Raw genomic sequence first — 16,815 nt, forward strand, 5'->3', positions numbered from 1 at the left:
CAGCGATGCCTGAGCCAGCTTGAGAAATGAGAAGAAGTTTAGGTCTGCCCTCCTGGTACTTGAACCGCGTTGCCTAGGCTTGAACCTTGAGCTGGACTTGAACTGCTTAGCCCGGAGGCAGAGAGCTTGCTTGTAGCACATCATTAATAGGGACCATGTTGCTTTTGCTGTCCCAGTTGGCACATCTTTCCTCCCGTACTGTAGGATGAAATAGCCCAGATTGGGTCTTTGTGTCTGGATTATGCACCACAGACTAGTAATGGCAGAAACACACAGTGATGTTCTCGCAGCGGTAGAGTTGAAATGGTTTAGCAAAGTATATCCTGAAGGAGTGCTTTGTGGAGTAGTGTGAGGTAGACTGTTGCTTGAAAATGAATATGACATAAAGTGGAGATATGACAGAAGAGAAATAGGAGAGACTGTGAGAATGACAAGTAATTTGAAGGCAAGTAAAAAATACTTGCATGTAAATGAAAAAAGAATGAAACGAAACATTGGGAAGGATAGGGTAAATTGTCCTTTTGCAGTCACTTAGAAAGGCAGATGTTTGTAAAGGATAAGATAACTTCATTTTAGAGAGTTCATGACATCTTATGTACATCTTAAGAAAAGGTTCTAGAAGCAGCTGCTCAAAGTTGTTCTGGTTCTGCTGAGAATAACAATATTCTTCCAGCAAAAAATTAAGTCTGTGCCAACCTTACTCTCCACCCAGAGGTGATCTGTTAAGTGAATTCTATCTGGTTTATCACTAGCCACTAGACACTTCAAAGCATTATCAAGTGTAGCTGAGTGCATTTGAATGTAATGTTTTGATGAGGACAGAAACTGATAGTGGTAACTTACCTCTTGGTTTCGGTCATCAACTGGATATGGTCTCTTCCCATACCTGAGCAGATGCTTGTTTGCTTTGGATTTGATCCTGCACTGTGCATGTTTTTGTTGTGGTTTCAGTGTTCATGTGATGGATTCACATTGTCACTTGGAGAGAAGTAGGGAGAAGGGAAGAATCTTCTGTAGGGGAAAACTTGATGTCTGGCTCAGGTTGCTCTCTTCCAGTTCTTTGAGAAAGAGATCTCATATGTTGGAGTGGGCAAGGTGCCAGGGTTTTGCTGATCTGTCAGAAACCTGTGGACTTCATAGACCTTTGGACCTATAAGACCTGTATATTGTACCAGTATGCTGAATAAGAGTGGCACCTGCTTGAAATGTTTAACGAATTATGCTGTATATTTGCAAAAGTACTCTAATGTTCTATCGTGAAGGATGATAAATTACACTTATCTTTGTTTATGCTAAGGAAGCGTTTTCTTATATGCAAGATCAGGATTTTCTTCTGTGTAATGCATCGTGCAGTAAGCTAATTGCAACAAGACTGTTTCTTATTCCTCTTTAGGAAGCAAGGCAGTGCTTGGAGGCAGAATACCAGACATGATAGACAGCTGGACTGATTTGCTGTGTCTAGTTCTGTGTTTCTACAATAGAAACGGCCTTTGCATTTTAAAAGCTGAACGTTGATGATGGCTGTTCAGGCAAAATTATTCGAAAGTGTGATTCTTTTTTGTGTCCTCTTTTTAAATCTGAATTTGATCATGTCTCTCTGATGGATAACTGAATCAGCTGAACAGCTGGTAATATAAATGACTCTCTGTATTTTAGAAAAAAAATCTCCTAATTTCTTCAGCAGTTTAGGAGAAGAAAAAGTTAGGGGAAGAGATGTATTTTTACACCCTTTAAGATAACAAAGTAGCTGGAAGAAGAGTCGGATTTCTATGATCAGCCAATTTTCTCCAGATTAACAAGGGTCAGACATCTATCTGTATTATGATAAAATTCAGTAACAAATATTTATCTTTTTCCTTAAATAAATTTAGTTTCTCCTTTCGTGTTTTTTGGCACTTTATTAATAAACCTTTAGGTATTCAGTGAACCTGGGAGTCACTAAATTGTAGGATAAGTCAAAAGCTTCCACAGGGAATGAAAGCAAATCACCAAGTTTGTGTAAACTACATATTTTTCATCGTTCAGTACAAAGAAAGAAATTGTAATTGTCCCATAAATGAGTAGCATTATATATGAATATATAAAATGAATAGCCATACATATGATGTGACTTGAGGTGCTGCTTTCACACTGAGTGTTTGCTGAAACATTTGCTTGGGTTTATGGTTTTGTTCTAAGGGGATGGGAGGAGTCCTGTCACTTGGAATTACTTGGCTGCATAGCAGAGTATGTATGTACTGCAAGGCTGGTGGCTGAGAGCATCCGTGTTCCCAACTCAGTAACTGCTGGGGCTAACTGGTTTTGTGCTGTCTGTTGACTTATAGCTGACTTGGGAGTGGGGTGGGTGGGGGTTATTAACCAAAAGGATTGTACTGTCATCTCTGAAAATAGTAAGGAGAAATATTTTTGCTTGTGTTTGGCAGTTTTAAGGCAGTATTTTATTTGTAGAATAGCTTCTTTGAGGGGAGTTCCAGTGCAATATGGAGAAAATCCCCTTAAAGGTAATATCACTTGTGTGCTTTTGGGGTCTGAGCTGCTCTTTAAGGACTGTTAGCTAAAGCCTCAGGTCCCACCAGCCTGCCAGGCACTCCTAGCACTGAAGATGAAAGGGTGGCCTACAAAAGGGTAGTCAGCTCACCTGAGATGCCCACATCCCTGGGGGGGCTGCAAAATCCATGGGGGGCTTCAACTAGACGGCCTGAAGAAGCACTAAATTACCCAGGCTACTGTCCAACAGAGGCTGGTGCCACCTGGGCTGTTCTGCTTCAGGTGGTGTTTCTCTGATCAGCTTTACTGTCCATGGGAATTTCCCATGGCTGGCCCTTAGGGTGGCTGACTGGGCTTCTCCTGGAAAAGCAGGTCTGTATTTGAGACTTGCATAATTTATTCTTGGTGGCCTGAGGGTATCAGGTAAACTAGAGTTAAATTATTCATGTATCTTTAAAACGTGCTTGAAACAGGAGCTTGCTTTTAAAATAAAGGTAAAGCTTTCAGTAGGTATGTCTTGATGATGCTTTTTTTTGGTGTTGGTTTTATTTTTTTTTGACAATTAGCCATTTTGTTGTTTTGATACAAATGATTCAAATGTTTATTTGAAATTTGCATATTAGATAAGCCTGTTTATTTGAAAACAAACAAAACAAAACACCATAATATTCTGATAAATAGAGTCTCACAAGCATTCTCAGTTGGTTGTGTGCAAAGTCAAGTGTGAGAGATCAAAAAGAGGTGCTGTAAATCTTACTTGCTGTTTCTCCAGCCTGCAGCATTCTGTGCTTTTGATTTTCTCTCCCCTCATCTTTGCCCCTCGGTGATTGATTTAGAGGAATGGTAGAGGTGGGGGGGAGGCTTTAGGCCTGTGTTGTCTGTGCCTCTCCATTCTGGGAGTCAGCGCTCGAATAACTCTCAGGGCTGTTGTTTTGATCTTTCAGGCTTACCTTGTCCTTCCAGAAAGAGCGTGCATTACTGAGGGGTAGATTAACTATGGGATTATAGGAAGGATTGCATTTATTGTAATGTTGTACTCTGTTCTCAAGTGCATAAGCATTTTTATTTTTTACTTAATTAACAATAAAAGATATTTTGTTTTAAAAGATGATTTTCCAGGATAGGCATCTGGTAAGTCACTCCACTACTTGTATAGTGTTTTCATTTTCTGTTTCAACCAGACTGAGTGTAATGTCCTACCTCTGGTATGTTCAGCCTTCGATTGGTCACTTGCTTTTACTGAGTTCACTAAATTGATATTAAAACTTAATACTACTTTGTTTGAAAATGTGTGTAGTGTTTGGAAATGCCTGTTGTTTTTTTAAATTGCAGTCTGTGATAACGTTTTGTTTTTAAACAGTAATTTTGGAAAAGCTAATTTTCTTAACTGACTTTCTGGTTCCAGGAAAAAGAATTGGAATTTTTCTACTTGCCTTCATTGAGGTGTTCATTGTGGGGTGTTCATTGTGAACATATGAACCATTTTGATTCTTTACCAGTAATTTCAAGTGCAAGTATGTACGTTTCTCAGTGAAGCAGTTTTCACTTTATCTTACAATAAATATTTTAAAGCAGTTTGTTTGACCTCTAGTGTTGAGCTATGAAATTGCACCCCATTGACCCAAAAATATCTTACATTTCAGAAAAACCGGTCTCCCCCAAATCAGGTACATTGAAGAGTCCACCTAAAGGCTTTGATACGTCTGCAATTAACAAAAGCTATTACAATGTGGTGAGTGATCCTTTTTCCTCCATGTGAGCTCTTACATACAGTAGTAGGTCATTTAACTAAATGCTCTTATCTGCAAAAAAAAATTTGGCAGTCTTGACTGAGCCTTAGTGCCAGAACTACCCAGGGACTTTAGTGAATTCTCATATAAACAAGATCGTTATTAGTTTAATGGAATATCGCACATACAGATTCTTAAGCATGATGCAAAATTAGAGTCTAAAGCAAGTGAATAATAGGAATTTATGTAATATATTATGCTCGTTTTATTTGCTTTGCTAGTTGTTAATTTCCCTTTTCTCCCCAATCCCCTAAAAATGCAATCAGTATTTCCCAGTCTTTCTGAATTAATCAAATTCTGCTGTGTTAAAATGAGTAAGAATATTTTTGTTGAACGAGAGATTGAACATTTAGAAAGAACTTTCCTCCTTTGTATTCATGCTTACAATTCAACTCGACCGCAGGAACCTCTCCTTTACACCGGTGGTCTAAAGATTTCTCAGCAAAAGTGGTATAGCCAGAGCCAGCCTTTAACACACCCCAGGAATTCTTAACCTATTACTGAGACCTCTTTAGTAGATGCATGTAAGAAACATACCAAACTCTGTCTTTAGAGATGGTGTTGTAACCATTTTGAGAATCCCTTATTTTCTAGGGGTAGATACACTGGGAAGGAAAAAGCATGTTTTTGTTAACCACTGCTCCCTGCTGGTGTAAAACCAAAACACAAGGTTTTTTTTTTTCCCTTTTTGAAGCAGCTGTCATTGTTTCTCATCTTATTTCTCAGTAGTTAGCAGGGATCATAAAGCATTGTTTTATGCTTTCATCTTTTGTGGCTGTGGCATGAATAACACCAACCACCTGGAAGAACAGAGCAGTTTTGTATATAATCCCCTAATTGAAAACAATGAAACAACATCCTGCTCCTCCCCCTGGCTTGCCTGGTGCCTCTGTCCATAGCCATAATTCCATGGTAAAGGGACGGCCGCAATTCTTTGGCTATCCTGACAAGCAGGTGTGGGATACAATGGAAAGTACCTGTGCAGGCACACCTTCCTTCAAGCTGCAGGAAGCAATGATCTTACTGTGGTACATCCATGTGGTGGTTTGAGCCCAGAAGGCAACTGAGCACCATGCAGCCACTCACTCCCCCCTTCGTCCCTGTCGTGGTTTGGGCCTGGTTGGCAGCCAACCACCACGCAGCAGCTCTCTCCCTTCTCTTCCAGCAACAAGAAGGGACAGAGAGCCAGGCTTGGGGTCCGAGATAGGACTGGGATGGGGAAAAATCCCCCTTTATGATCACGAGCAAAAGGCAGACTCGTTAGGGGAAGAGAAAAAAGAACATACATTTATTACAGACACTAACAACACATAACAGAGTAGGACAGTGAGAAGCATTGCCACATCTTGAGAACACCTTCCCCCCACCCCTCCCTTCTTCCCGGGCTCAGTTCTGCTCCCGATATCTCTACCTCCTCCCCCAGTGGCGCAGGGGCAGGGAATGGGGGGTGCAGTCAGCGCTGCCACTTCCTTTATCTTCGGTGAGGGGAGCTTCTGGAACTTCTTACCCCTGCTCCATCGTGGTCCCCCTCTCACAGGAGACAGTCCTCCACAAACTTTCTCCGACATGAGTCCCTCCCACGGGCCGCAGCGTTCCCCACACTGCTCCGTCATGGGTCACTAACTTCCTCCGACTGGATTCCCTCCCACGGCTGCAGCCCTTCCCGAGCTGCTCCGGCGTGGGACTCCCCCGCATGCTGCAATCCTCCCAGCACTGAATTACAGCAGCGGGGGATACCTTTTCCCATGAGACCCCGGCCTTCTTCAGGCACAGCACCTTGAATATTCCAAGCAGAAGCCACAGGCCATAAATCAATGTCTGTTCCACCATAAATCTCCATGGGTGGCAGGGGGGGCCGCCCTGCCGTCTCCCCACAGGATACAGGGGGGTCTCTGCTCTGGCACACCTCCCCCCTCCTTTCTTCCTCCGTTCCTCCACTGACCTTGGTGTTCATGCAGCTGCAGCAACTCCTCCTCACCAGTCCCACTGCCCGTCACCACGTCCCTTCTTAAATACGTTATTGCAGAGGCGCAGCTGATTGGCTCAATTTCCCAAACAGAAGTGGAGCTGACTTGGAGCTGGGGGAGCTTCGAGAAGCTTCTTACAGGGGCCGCCCCGATAGCCCCCTCCCCTGCCACCAAAAAACTCCACCACTCACTCAACCCAGGACAGTCCCCAGTGCTGGGAAGGAGGTAATAAAGCAAAAGCCTCTGGAATCCAGATAAGGATAGGGAGAGATGGCTCACCGGTTACAGCAGTAGACAGACTTATTATGGGAAGAAAACAAAGATCACTTTAGTTCAAACACTAACAGCAACACTTAACAGAGTGAGACAGTGAGAAGCATTACCACATCTTAAAAACACCTTCCCCCCCACCCCTCTTTTCTTCCCGGGCTCAGTTCTGCTGCTGATCTCTCTACCTTCTGCCCACAGTGGTTCATGGACCAGGGAATGGGGCTATGGTCAATCCTGACGCTTCTTCCTCCTCAAGGCGGGGAGGATTGCTTGTGTTCTTCCCCAGCTCTTCGTGGCTCCCCTCTCACGAGAGGCAGTCCTCCACGAGCTTCTCTGGCGTGAGTCCTTCAGAGAAGATGCGGCCAGTCCCGTGCTGTTCCAGCACAGGTCACCCCCCACAAGTTGCAGTCCTCCCAGCGGCGGGGGGCTGCTGCTTCCCACAGAGTGCCGACCTTCTTTGGGCCTTGTCCCCTGCTCTGCTGTGGGTTCCTCCACAAGCCACGGGTCAGCATCTGCTCCGCCGCAGATGTCCATGGGGGGTGGTGGTGGGGAGCAGCCCTGCTGTCTCAGCACAGGCCGGGGGGTGCGGGGTGGGGGTGTCTCTGCTCTGGCGCTCCTCCTCCCCTTTCCTCCTCCTATCCACTGACCTCGGTGTTCGCATAGGTCCCCTTCTCACCACTCCTCCTCCCAACACCAACTCCTCCTCCCAGGTTCCCCTTCTTAAATCCGTTCTCGCAGAGGGGCAGCCACTGTCACTGACTGGCTCGGCCCTGGCCAGAGGTGGGTCTGACTTGGAGCCGGGGGAGCTTCAGGAAGCTTTTCACAGTGGCCACCGCTGTAGCCCCCTTCCCCACTACCAAACCCCCCTGCCACACAAACCCAGCACATCCAACAACAAAATACTGGATAATTGTCCTTTTTATTTTTGTTTTTCACTATATCTCTTTGTAGTCCTTTTTCTCAAAGTTGCTGTAGTGTTTAGTAGTAAATATGTCTTTTCTATTGTTGCTTTGATGTGAAAACCTGTTTCCAGTCCAAGTAAATGGAATAGAATGCAGCAGAGAGGCTTTAGTTCCTTCACTAGGCAGAAGACTGCTCTTACTTAAGTTTAGTCTGTATCTATGTTGAATTTTTAATCAAAATAAATTGGCAGCTCTCTTGAGTACCAGTTGTTTAGATGTGGGGTTTTTTGGATTGTTTTTTTTTCTATTTTTTTGTTTGGTTTGTTTTTTTTTTTTTTTTAAATTCAGTGGTAAATACTTCCCTCCTTTAATCTTATCTTATGATTTCTGTGATAAATCTTAATATAATGAAAAGTAAAAGCTGCTTAATTTTGACTAAAACTCCAGTTTGACTACGTCCAAAATTAATTGAATCTTGTGGGTTTATATTCTTCTTTGTAAGAGTAATACAGGCCATTTTTGGGGGTGATAGTGTATGTCAGTGAAAATAATAGAAAGTAAATGTTTGAATTTGCCTAAACCCATAGTTAAGGCAGCTAAGTTATAGAAGGCCATACAATTTTGAAATATCACCTTTCACTTGTGTGCTTTTTATAATTGTTCCTTGGATAACCTATTCTAAGCATGGAGACTGAAGCTACTCTATACTTCGGGAAACAGCCATAGCTGCCTTTTAAAGTAGTCTAAGTTAAATAAACCCCCCATAAAATAATGAAGCTAGTAACCATCATACCTACCCTTGGAATGGGGTAATTTTTCATCTTGCTCAGGTGCAACTTTCTTGAACTAAACTGATGTAATAACATTAGCACTGTTTTGACTGATAGCTGTTTATTAACTGTTGTTGACATATTGTGGGGCTGGGGGCAGGGGGTGGAAATGACCAGTTCATAATAATATATATAGTAAGTTAGAGCACTGGCCCTGGAGTGCTCTTTTTAAATCTGTCTGCAGTGAACTCAATACTTGTCTGGTTTTCACGTTTCTCCACAGTGTGGCAAATACCTCCAGTGTTGGTGTTTTTTTGTTTTGTTCTTTTTTTTAAGCTCACCATTTTATTCTTTTTTGTTTAAAGAATGATAAGCTGCGCTGTAGCATGTACTTTATTTCAGAGAAGTAAGACTTCACTGCTGTGCCTAAAACCTAAATTGGATGTGCTGGCATCTAGATTTTCTTGACAAATACTATGTGCAATATAATGCAACATAATTACATTATTGCAATAATGCAATAAACAGTGACGATATAATGTTTTTTACATGTAGGTAAGACATACAGCAAACCATTTCACTGATGTGAAAGTAGTTCAACCTGTGAGTTGAGTTTTTGTTCTGTCTTACTACGTAAACTGCAGATGTGGGACTTCTCTGTGCTGGAAGTCTTATTACCAGTCTGTACTGATAACAAAATTGAGCCCATACTAAGGTAACAACAGAACAGCTCGAAATAAACCTTTGGCAACTGATAGCTAAAAGGATGTAGCTTCAGTTGAAGAGTAAGCGTTAAAATCTGTGTTAAAGGCTCTCTCGACAACCAAGCATGATCTGAGGCTAGTACTCTGGGACTGCTTGCTATTTTTATGTTGTGGCTGTCTTCCACCATGTGTGTATGTGCTGAGACCCTGTAAACCACATGATTATTTATTACTATTTTTCCTAGGCAAGGATTTGTGCAGGTGCAGGCAGCACCTGTGGGTGCATTTGTCAGCCTGAGGACAAAATCAGAGGGTAGTTCAGAGGAAATTCAAAAAAGTGGTAGGAGAGGCTCTGCTAATTTCCCTTCCTGGGAGAAAGGCTGGGCTAGGCTACAGGGAAAGGTGCGTAATGTAAAGAGGAGACTGCTTTCACTGCTTTCCTCTGTTCTTCATCCCCTTGTAAAAACGTTCTTTATTTTTATGGCTTCACGGAGCTCCATCTGAAGTTCGTAACACAAATCACGTATCTTCTAGTCTCAGTCTGCTGTATTAGCTGCACCTTGCAGTAGGTGTTGCTGAGAAGACGGAGCACATTTGGTTTATGCTTACATTTTGCCTGGCTTGGGAATGCAGTTCAATAGGGAATGACTAGTGCTACATGGTCTTGTGCTCCATAAAATGGTACAAATCTACAGCAGTGTGTAATATGAACCAGACTAGTGATCAAACACCAAACATTTTTCATGTAGAAGTAATTTAGTAACCTGTTACTGAAGTAGTGGGTACATTATTGCAGGTTATTCCCTGAAAACAGAGCAGGCGTTACTCTTGAGTTTTATTTTTACTTGAGATCCCTTGAAAATTTAAAAGTTGGTGTTGAAAATAAAATTAGGTTATCTCTGCTTACGGGACAATTGCCTTGAGATTAAATAGCTGTTCTAAAAGCAGGAAAGAAATGAGTAAATTTCTCCATAGTATGAGTATTTGGATGACCTAATTTTTCATTTAAGTGTTTGAGAGGTGATGGAAAATAAGTACTCCTTTTGAGGCTATACTTTTAAAGTTGGGTCAAGAGTTTGTGTTTACTAAAGTTTGTAAAAGTTTTTGAGGTCCCTTGAGGTACAGTGTACTGGTGTGGTGCTTTCCATTGCCCCTCCTGAGGGCTTGTTTTAAGGGCTTAGTCTGTCAGATTCTCATGATCTAGGAAAATTAGACACTGATCACGATTTTACTGAAGTATGTGATATTTCAGTTGAGTGCTATAGTACTCCCATAAAATGATAATGTCCTACAGGATAATGCCCAGGCGTAGCTGTGAAATTTGCCTATTCCCCCTCTGATTTGGAAGGTGATCAGCTTCACGTAGGTAATTTAAAATCCATTTTTGGGTGGTAGTTTTTGCTGTAGGGAGATGGCTGGGGTTTTGTGTGAGAACTGTTAACCATGCTTGAATTTTCCATGCTGTGTGGTTGAGAGAGCTTGTGCTGTATGAGCTCAGTTGTCTGTGCCTGCCATTCATCACTGTTACAGACTGCAAAAGCTGCCACTTCAATGCTGCTCTTTTGGTACCCGGTCTTATCTGTGCAAATATTGTGGTGGAGTTGTGGAAACAAGGTCTTCGAGGTCTCATGGGGTCTTGCAGCAGCCAGAACGCACAGAAAGCAGGAAAGGGAAGAAAGGTGATTATTAGACCATGTGAGTGAGATGTGGATCTGAGGAATGTAAGGGTGCTCTGGTGCCAAAATACTGAGTTGAGATGCTGACTACTTACTGCTTCAAAGCACAGTCCAAGATTTAATCCTCATAGCTTCTCGGTGAGGTAGGTAAGTCAAGCTGGAAGGATGCGAGATTTCACAGAACTGATGTTTCAGAGCTATGTAAGCAAGATTGTTCTTTCTGAAAGATACTCAAAGTAAAAGAATGTTGTATGCAGTGGAAACTACTTGGTTTTTTTAAAAAAAAATGAAGTTTAATGTGTTTGGGAAGTGTTTAAAACTGTGTCTATCTGAAGTATTGTGTAACATTGTGAACTATTAGAATAACATAAAGCAGTATAAGTGTATCTCATACTCTGCATGGGTTTTGTGGCATAGTTTTATTTACAGTTGCATTTATTTTCCTTTTTCCAGCAATTTATCAGGTTGCTAGTTTTTAAGCTTGACCATTCTTTCATTTTTCCTTCTTTTAAATCTTTTGCCTCCAATCCCATATTCTCCATATTGCAAAGAAAATCCTCATATAAAAATCCAAACCAGCACAAGAAAATAATGGAGTTGTCCAACATGAAACTAGTTTTATTTCAAACTTTCCAAACAGCTGTTCATAGCAAAGAATGGACATACTCTTTGAGAAAGTGGAGCAATGGTACAGCCTTTCATGATCTTTAGGAAATTTGTTCATTTTTTGCCTTTTAATGTCTTCTTTTTTTGCCTTTTAATGCTTCATCAAGACACTGCACTTTTGTCCTTGACTTTCAGTCTCCTTTTTCCTTCTAATGGCTGTGTAATGACATTGTGCTGGGAGATTTTTGTAGGAAAAAAAAAAAATATTGGAAAAGATTGGTCTTGCATTTAGTTTTGAACCTCATGAATGCTAAGTACTTTTATATTTGCATTTTAACAATTGAGTTTGTCTTACATGTATGAGGTTTAATTAGTGCTATGATAAATGGAAATATTTTCTTTTTTTTTTCCCCCTGGTGTAACTGGTTAAAAAAGCCTTCACTTTTTAAAAATTTGTGTGCCCATATTGTACTTTGTGCTGTAGTTTCCTAGTTAGTAGCCATAACTTTTCCTGTGACGTTCTTCTGTCATAGTGTTTAGCAGAGAATGGAGACATTTTAATCTTCAGTTCAGGATTCAGATTCCCAACAAAAGAATGAACTCAAAAGTGGTCTCTCTCCCTCTCTCCAAATGAATAGAAGCATTCAAGGAATAAGCAGAATCAATGACACCAATGAAAGGAACAGTGAATTCTTCATTGACATACTGAACTATTTAAAGTTATTTCATCAGGTTTGCATTTAGGAATGAATGGCTTTTTTTATTTCCTAAGAAAGAGTATTGACTACAACAATGAATAATGCACTCAATTACAGTTGTTACTGTAAATGCTGAAATGAGATATTACTGTAGGCTTGACAAATATGGCATGTAGCAAAATGAGGTTTGTGGTGTGGCCTATGACCAGTGAATAGCAATACATTTTCAAAGCTGAAGCTGTGTTCATTGAACTACATTTAATTCTGGTGATTCTCTTGCTAAATCATTAACTTTTAGGAGGGAAAGAATAATTTGCCAGCTAGAAGCACAGTACAACTTGATATGAATATATTGGAGGATATTCTAAAGCAGGCAGGCTCCCAGGAGATGGCCCAGTAAAATGTTTTCTTGAACATGTTTGGGGGTATTCCAGTTGTTTGATATATATTCAGCCAAAACCCAAGTGTGTGCTGTATTTTATAAATTCTTGGCTTTGCATCGGAATCTGTTGTAATTTTCTCGTGGTAGCGTATATTATTGCACTCTCAGTGAAAGGATAGTCAACCCCATTTAAAAAGAATGCAGTAATGCTAATCACATGGCTAAGTAAAGTTGGCAATTACTTTATAAATCTGTTAATATTCAGACCTTCTAGATAGAACAGTGCATCTGAATAAGTAAACACTGCTAGCAAGATTAGTTGTAATTGAGACCTAGAAAACTACACTAATTGTTCATTTCTCTTACAACTTCTGTTGTGCTTTACCAACCTGTGATGATCTTTGACTGTTCTGAAGTACATAGGAGCAATAGTTACCCCTAGCTTCAGAAGAACACTATCTCTGTAAAATTTGAAAGCTATAGAGAAGTTTTAAGTGTAGTGTTCCTGTTAGCTTACCACTTTTTTTGTATATGGCTAAAGGATGACTCATCACATGTGTGTGTTGTTTTTTTCCCCTGTGAATTTCATTAACGTATATATTCAGTGCTTTCTTGCTGATATTTAAATTTTTAAGAAACAGTCACTTAAGTTTTCCTAGTGCCAAGTAAATTTTAGTATGCTTTAAAACTGGTATCGATTTGAGCATTTTGAAGCATTTCTTAAAAGATATCAATAAGCAACTGTTATTTATTGTAGGTGCTACAAAATATATTAGAAACAGAAAATGAATATGCTAAGGAGCTACAAACAATGCTTTCAAACTACCTGCGACCGTTACAAGCCAGTGAAAAGTATGTGAGTTTGGTTTGGTTTTTAAATAAAGCTCGAGATTTCTTGGGTATTGGGGAGGGTTTACACGGTCAAAATTTCAATGTCAGTGTGCAGTTTCTGGTGTGGACTGATTGATTCTTGAGGCAGGGCTTGCTTTTATTCAGTTTGCTTGCTGACTAAAACAGTCTGGTCCTTGATCTATGAACCAGTAATCATTTTCTTTTAAGGTTGTAGGTTTTATTAAAGCAGAATTAGTCAATAACTGCAAACCTAAACACCTTTTATTTACTTTGGCTCCAGGCTAAACTCGACAAACACTTCATACTTAATGGGAAACCTGGAAGAAATAAGTTCTTTCCAGCAAATGCTTGTACAGTCTTTAGAAGAATGCACCAAGTAAGTACTATGCGTACCAGATACTGTAAAATTCTATCAAGCAAATATTTCTTATTTTACTTGTCGATGCTTGACATAACTTTTGTTCCTCTCACTTCAAGGATAATTGCTACAGCAGTGCAGTAAAAGATGTTTGGATAATGCATTGATTGCTTGCACAAATAGATATTGGCTGTAGGATGCAATTGCAGAGGTAGGAATTTTGACATAGTTTGAAAAAAATTTATGAATTTTCATGATGCAATTGCATACCAGTGGGGAAGTGGTAGAGGAAGCGGTGTCTTTTGGTTCGGAGGCATGAATTTTAAGTCTTTTCTTAAGAGAAAGAATCGAAGGGAGCTTATGTTGTGATGGAACAGTGGAGGAGGGGTAAGTGACTTGGATGAAGGATGCTGTAGGGGAATGCTTGTGCTTAGTGTTCTTCTGTCCTGAACAATGGTGGTTGTCAAAATGTGCTGGGAGAGGTGTGCAGGATATGCAGAAAGAGCAGTCTGAATTTAAAAAAAAAGAAAAAAAGCCTCAGTTCCTATACTTCCTATACTGAACCATATAGAAAGCATAAAACAGAGAAAGAAGGGGACAAAACCACCTGTTCTTCCACAGGATAGGCTGAAGCAGTAGATGGATATTTTTCAGCTCATACCTCAGCACTTGGGGGTGTAGGAAAGAAGGTGACCATATTACATTTGATTTGTCCTAACAATTTTCTAGTGTTGAAACTCCACTGAAAGTGTAGTTTCTGTTCCTAATCTCAGTTATGTCCTTTTCTGTGCCCGTGTTCTGGTTTTGCCTGACCACATGGTGAGCTAAGGCAAATTGCTAATCCAAATTTGTTTGTTTTCTGTCAAGTTAGTAATTTGAATGGCTACTGAGGGTTTAGACAAGTTTCAGTCTGCTGGGAGTACCTGGCTGTCTCCCTCTCTTCTGCCTCTAAACAACTTAGACTGGCGAGAATGGAAAGGACAGTGTAGCTCAGATGACTATTCAGCAGTGGAATGGAAACATTCTTGAAATGGCCTTTCTTCCACACTGTGTTTGAGAAAGAAGGATATTCCTTCTGGCAAGTTAGACTTGATCAGTTAAGTGTCGAAATCCAGGAGTATGATTGTCCACATACTTAAATGTTTCCTTTCTTTTCATGTCACTTCGCTTTGTTACCTCATTCTTTTGTTACCATGATTTTGTTGATGTGAATCATAAGTTAGGGAAATGAAGTACCTTGCATGAACAGGCTGTCATCTTTTGAAAATTTGATTAAGGTCGTCTTAAAAACAGGAGTGGAAGAGCATATGCCTTTTATCAGGTGTTAATGCAAGCTTTGTTTTAACTTGGTATGTAGGTTAATGTGATATCATAATGTAGCTTCAAGCTCAGAAAGCTTATTTAGAACTTCTGTGATTTAAAGTCTATTAGAACACCTTCTCATAATGTCCTTTATTTCTTTTTCCTGCTAAGTGAAATGTTGCTGTGTAATAAATTAGGAACATAATGGATGATAGTAGGTGGGCAGAGGAAATGATGCCCCCGGGTTACTGAAGGGTTACTGCAAATGTTTTGTGTTATTTTCATTTCTGCTGGTCATGCCAAGTTGTATTTTCAGTTTAATTTTCTTCATAGTATATTGACTTGTGCATCCAGCTTCCTCCTGTTTTGAATCTAATCCATCATAATTCCCATCATGTAGAAGAATGCTTGCCCTGCTGCCTTTTTTTTTGTCATTTTGCCATGGTTTTTTGGCTGGTGAACCTGTTCTGTAAACTCAGAGTAGCTCCCGGGCTGAAAATAGATTTATCACTTTATTTTTGGCAGAGTGCTTATAGTTCCATCATTCAGACACTTCATATTGCAGCATCCGCTGTGGTGTTTTTTCTAACTTGACATGTCAGAATGACCAAATGTCGATGTCCTGCCAGTTGTAGTACTGCCAGCCTACCTTGCTTGACAAATTCCTGTACTTGTGTGTGAGAATTGAATGTTTTTTGAATTTCACACCCGTCTTGAGTCAGTTTGTCATTTCAGTTTTCTCTTAATAAATCCTGGCATCTACTTCAGTGACAGAAACTTTCTGGTGCTTTTCTTCTTCTTGCTTGCACCACTTTGGCTTATTTAATCCTCATGTTGTTAAACGTTAGGTTATGGGTTTTGTGTGTTTTGGGGAAGCAGTTTGGATGTGGTTTGGTTTCAGCTGTGTGCCACCTTGCCCCCAGCCTTGAAGCTCTTCTGGTACATTGCTGAAGGTTTGTCCTCTTCGAGCTTGTCCAGGTACACCTCTATTGCAGCATCACTGTGGTGTTCCTGTGGGCTGCTCCATCTGTCACAGGCTTGGGAACACTTCTTGTCCACCTGCCTGGATGCTGGGCACCATTGGACAGACTTGTTTGGGCTTACTTCAACCTTTGTGACTTTTTCATTTACCAAACAAAAGCGGTGTATGAAGTGAGTCTAACTAGCATTGAGTGAGAACCTTCTGGCTGATCTACTTCAAAGATGCTTTTTTTTTTTTTTTTTAACTGATCAAGCACACTTTGTTTTGATGGATGGAAAAGAGCTGTAACTGACAAGGCAGAGAGATGCTGACAGAGTCTTCAGTTGCAAAAGGGCAGATTTCTGACAGTAAAACAGAGCGAGAGCGTTCTGTGCTCCAGTCACTTGAAGACAGAAGGTGGCCCAGGGCTCTAGGTCTCTTTCGAGATGTGTGATCCAGTGCCAAAGATCAGTTCTGCAGTGGTGCACACAGCAGAGGCGTTTCTAAACAAACAAAATCCGTGTCCATTAGGTAATCTCTGGGCTGATCTAAATGATCTTTATTGGGAGTATTGATCTTTGGGTATTTTTGTAGCAGGAGATTGAACAGATGTCTCCTGGTCAAAAAAAAAAAAAAAATCTTCCATTCACCTGGGACTAGAAGCTGTCAGTCTATGGCTGTGCTTCTCAGTGAGGGTGGGGACATGACACGCAGGCAGGCTGCTGACACCAGCCTGCACGGATTGCTGAGGTGTAATCTCCTCTGTAGTAAACTGAATGCACTGGATGTCTTTTAGGTAGTATCACAGACTTGTCTCCCTGCCCCCTAACAGCCATAGCTGAGTTTTGCCCTCTCTTGCCCTCATGTCCCTGCTCTTGCAGACACAGTAACTATGTTGTTTTTCTTTATCCTGTTCTGTGTTTAAGTGCAAGTGGGTAATTCGTGTTCTGGGATGATCCTGGAGTAGAATGAGAATTTAAAAAAAACGGGGGAAAAAAATAGAGAGGAATGCCAGAGTGTGAGAGGTAGATTGCTTAACTGTAATCCAAAACTAAGCAGTGCTTCAGGTTTGTTTTTGGAGTGCAGATAC

General features: G+C 40.8%; 1 protein-coding gene across 8 annotated transcripts in view; it reads left to right on the plus strand.

The window, feature by feature from the left end:
• ARHGEF7 (Rho guanine nucleotide exchange factor 7) overlaps positions 1-16,815 on the plus strand; it is a 131,893-nt gene that overhangs the window by 65,588 nt on the left and 49,490 nt on the right. For 7 of the 8 annotated variants that reach the window (XM_042805908.1, XM_042805912.1, XM_042805909.1 and 4 more), the window contains 3 exons: positions 4,131-4,219; positions 13,010-13,104; positions 13,385-13,480. In XM_042805908.1, coding sequence (XP_042661842.1) covers positions 4,131-4,219; positions 13,010-13,104; positions 13,385-13,480 — 280 coding nt within the window. Of the gene's footprint in view, positions 1-4,130; positions 4,220-10,438; positions 10,570-13,009; positions 13,105-13,384; positions 13,481-16,815 lie in introns of those variants that run through there. The other variant, XM_032996971.2, reaches the window with a different exon arrangement.

This window comes from Tyto alba, unplaced genomic scaffold (assembly GCF_018691265.1).
Source record: "Tyto alba isolate M040663 unplaced genomic scaffold, T.alba_DEE_v4.0 Super-Scaffold_45, whole genome shotgun sequence".
In the NCBI taxonomy this organism is placed as follows: Eukaryota; Metazoa; Chordata; class Aves; order Strigiformes; family Tytonidae; genus Tyto; species Tyto alba.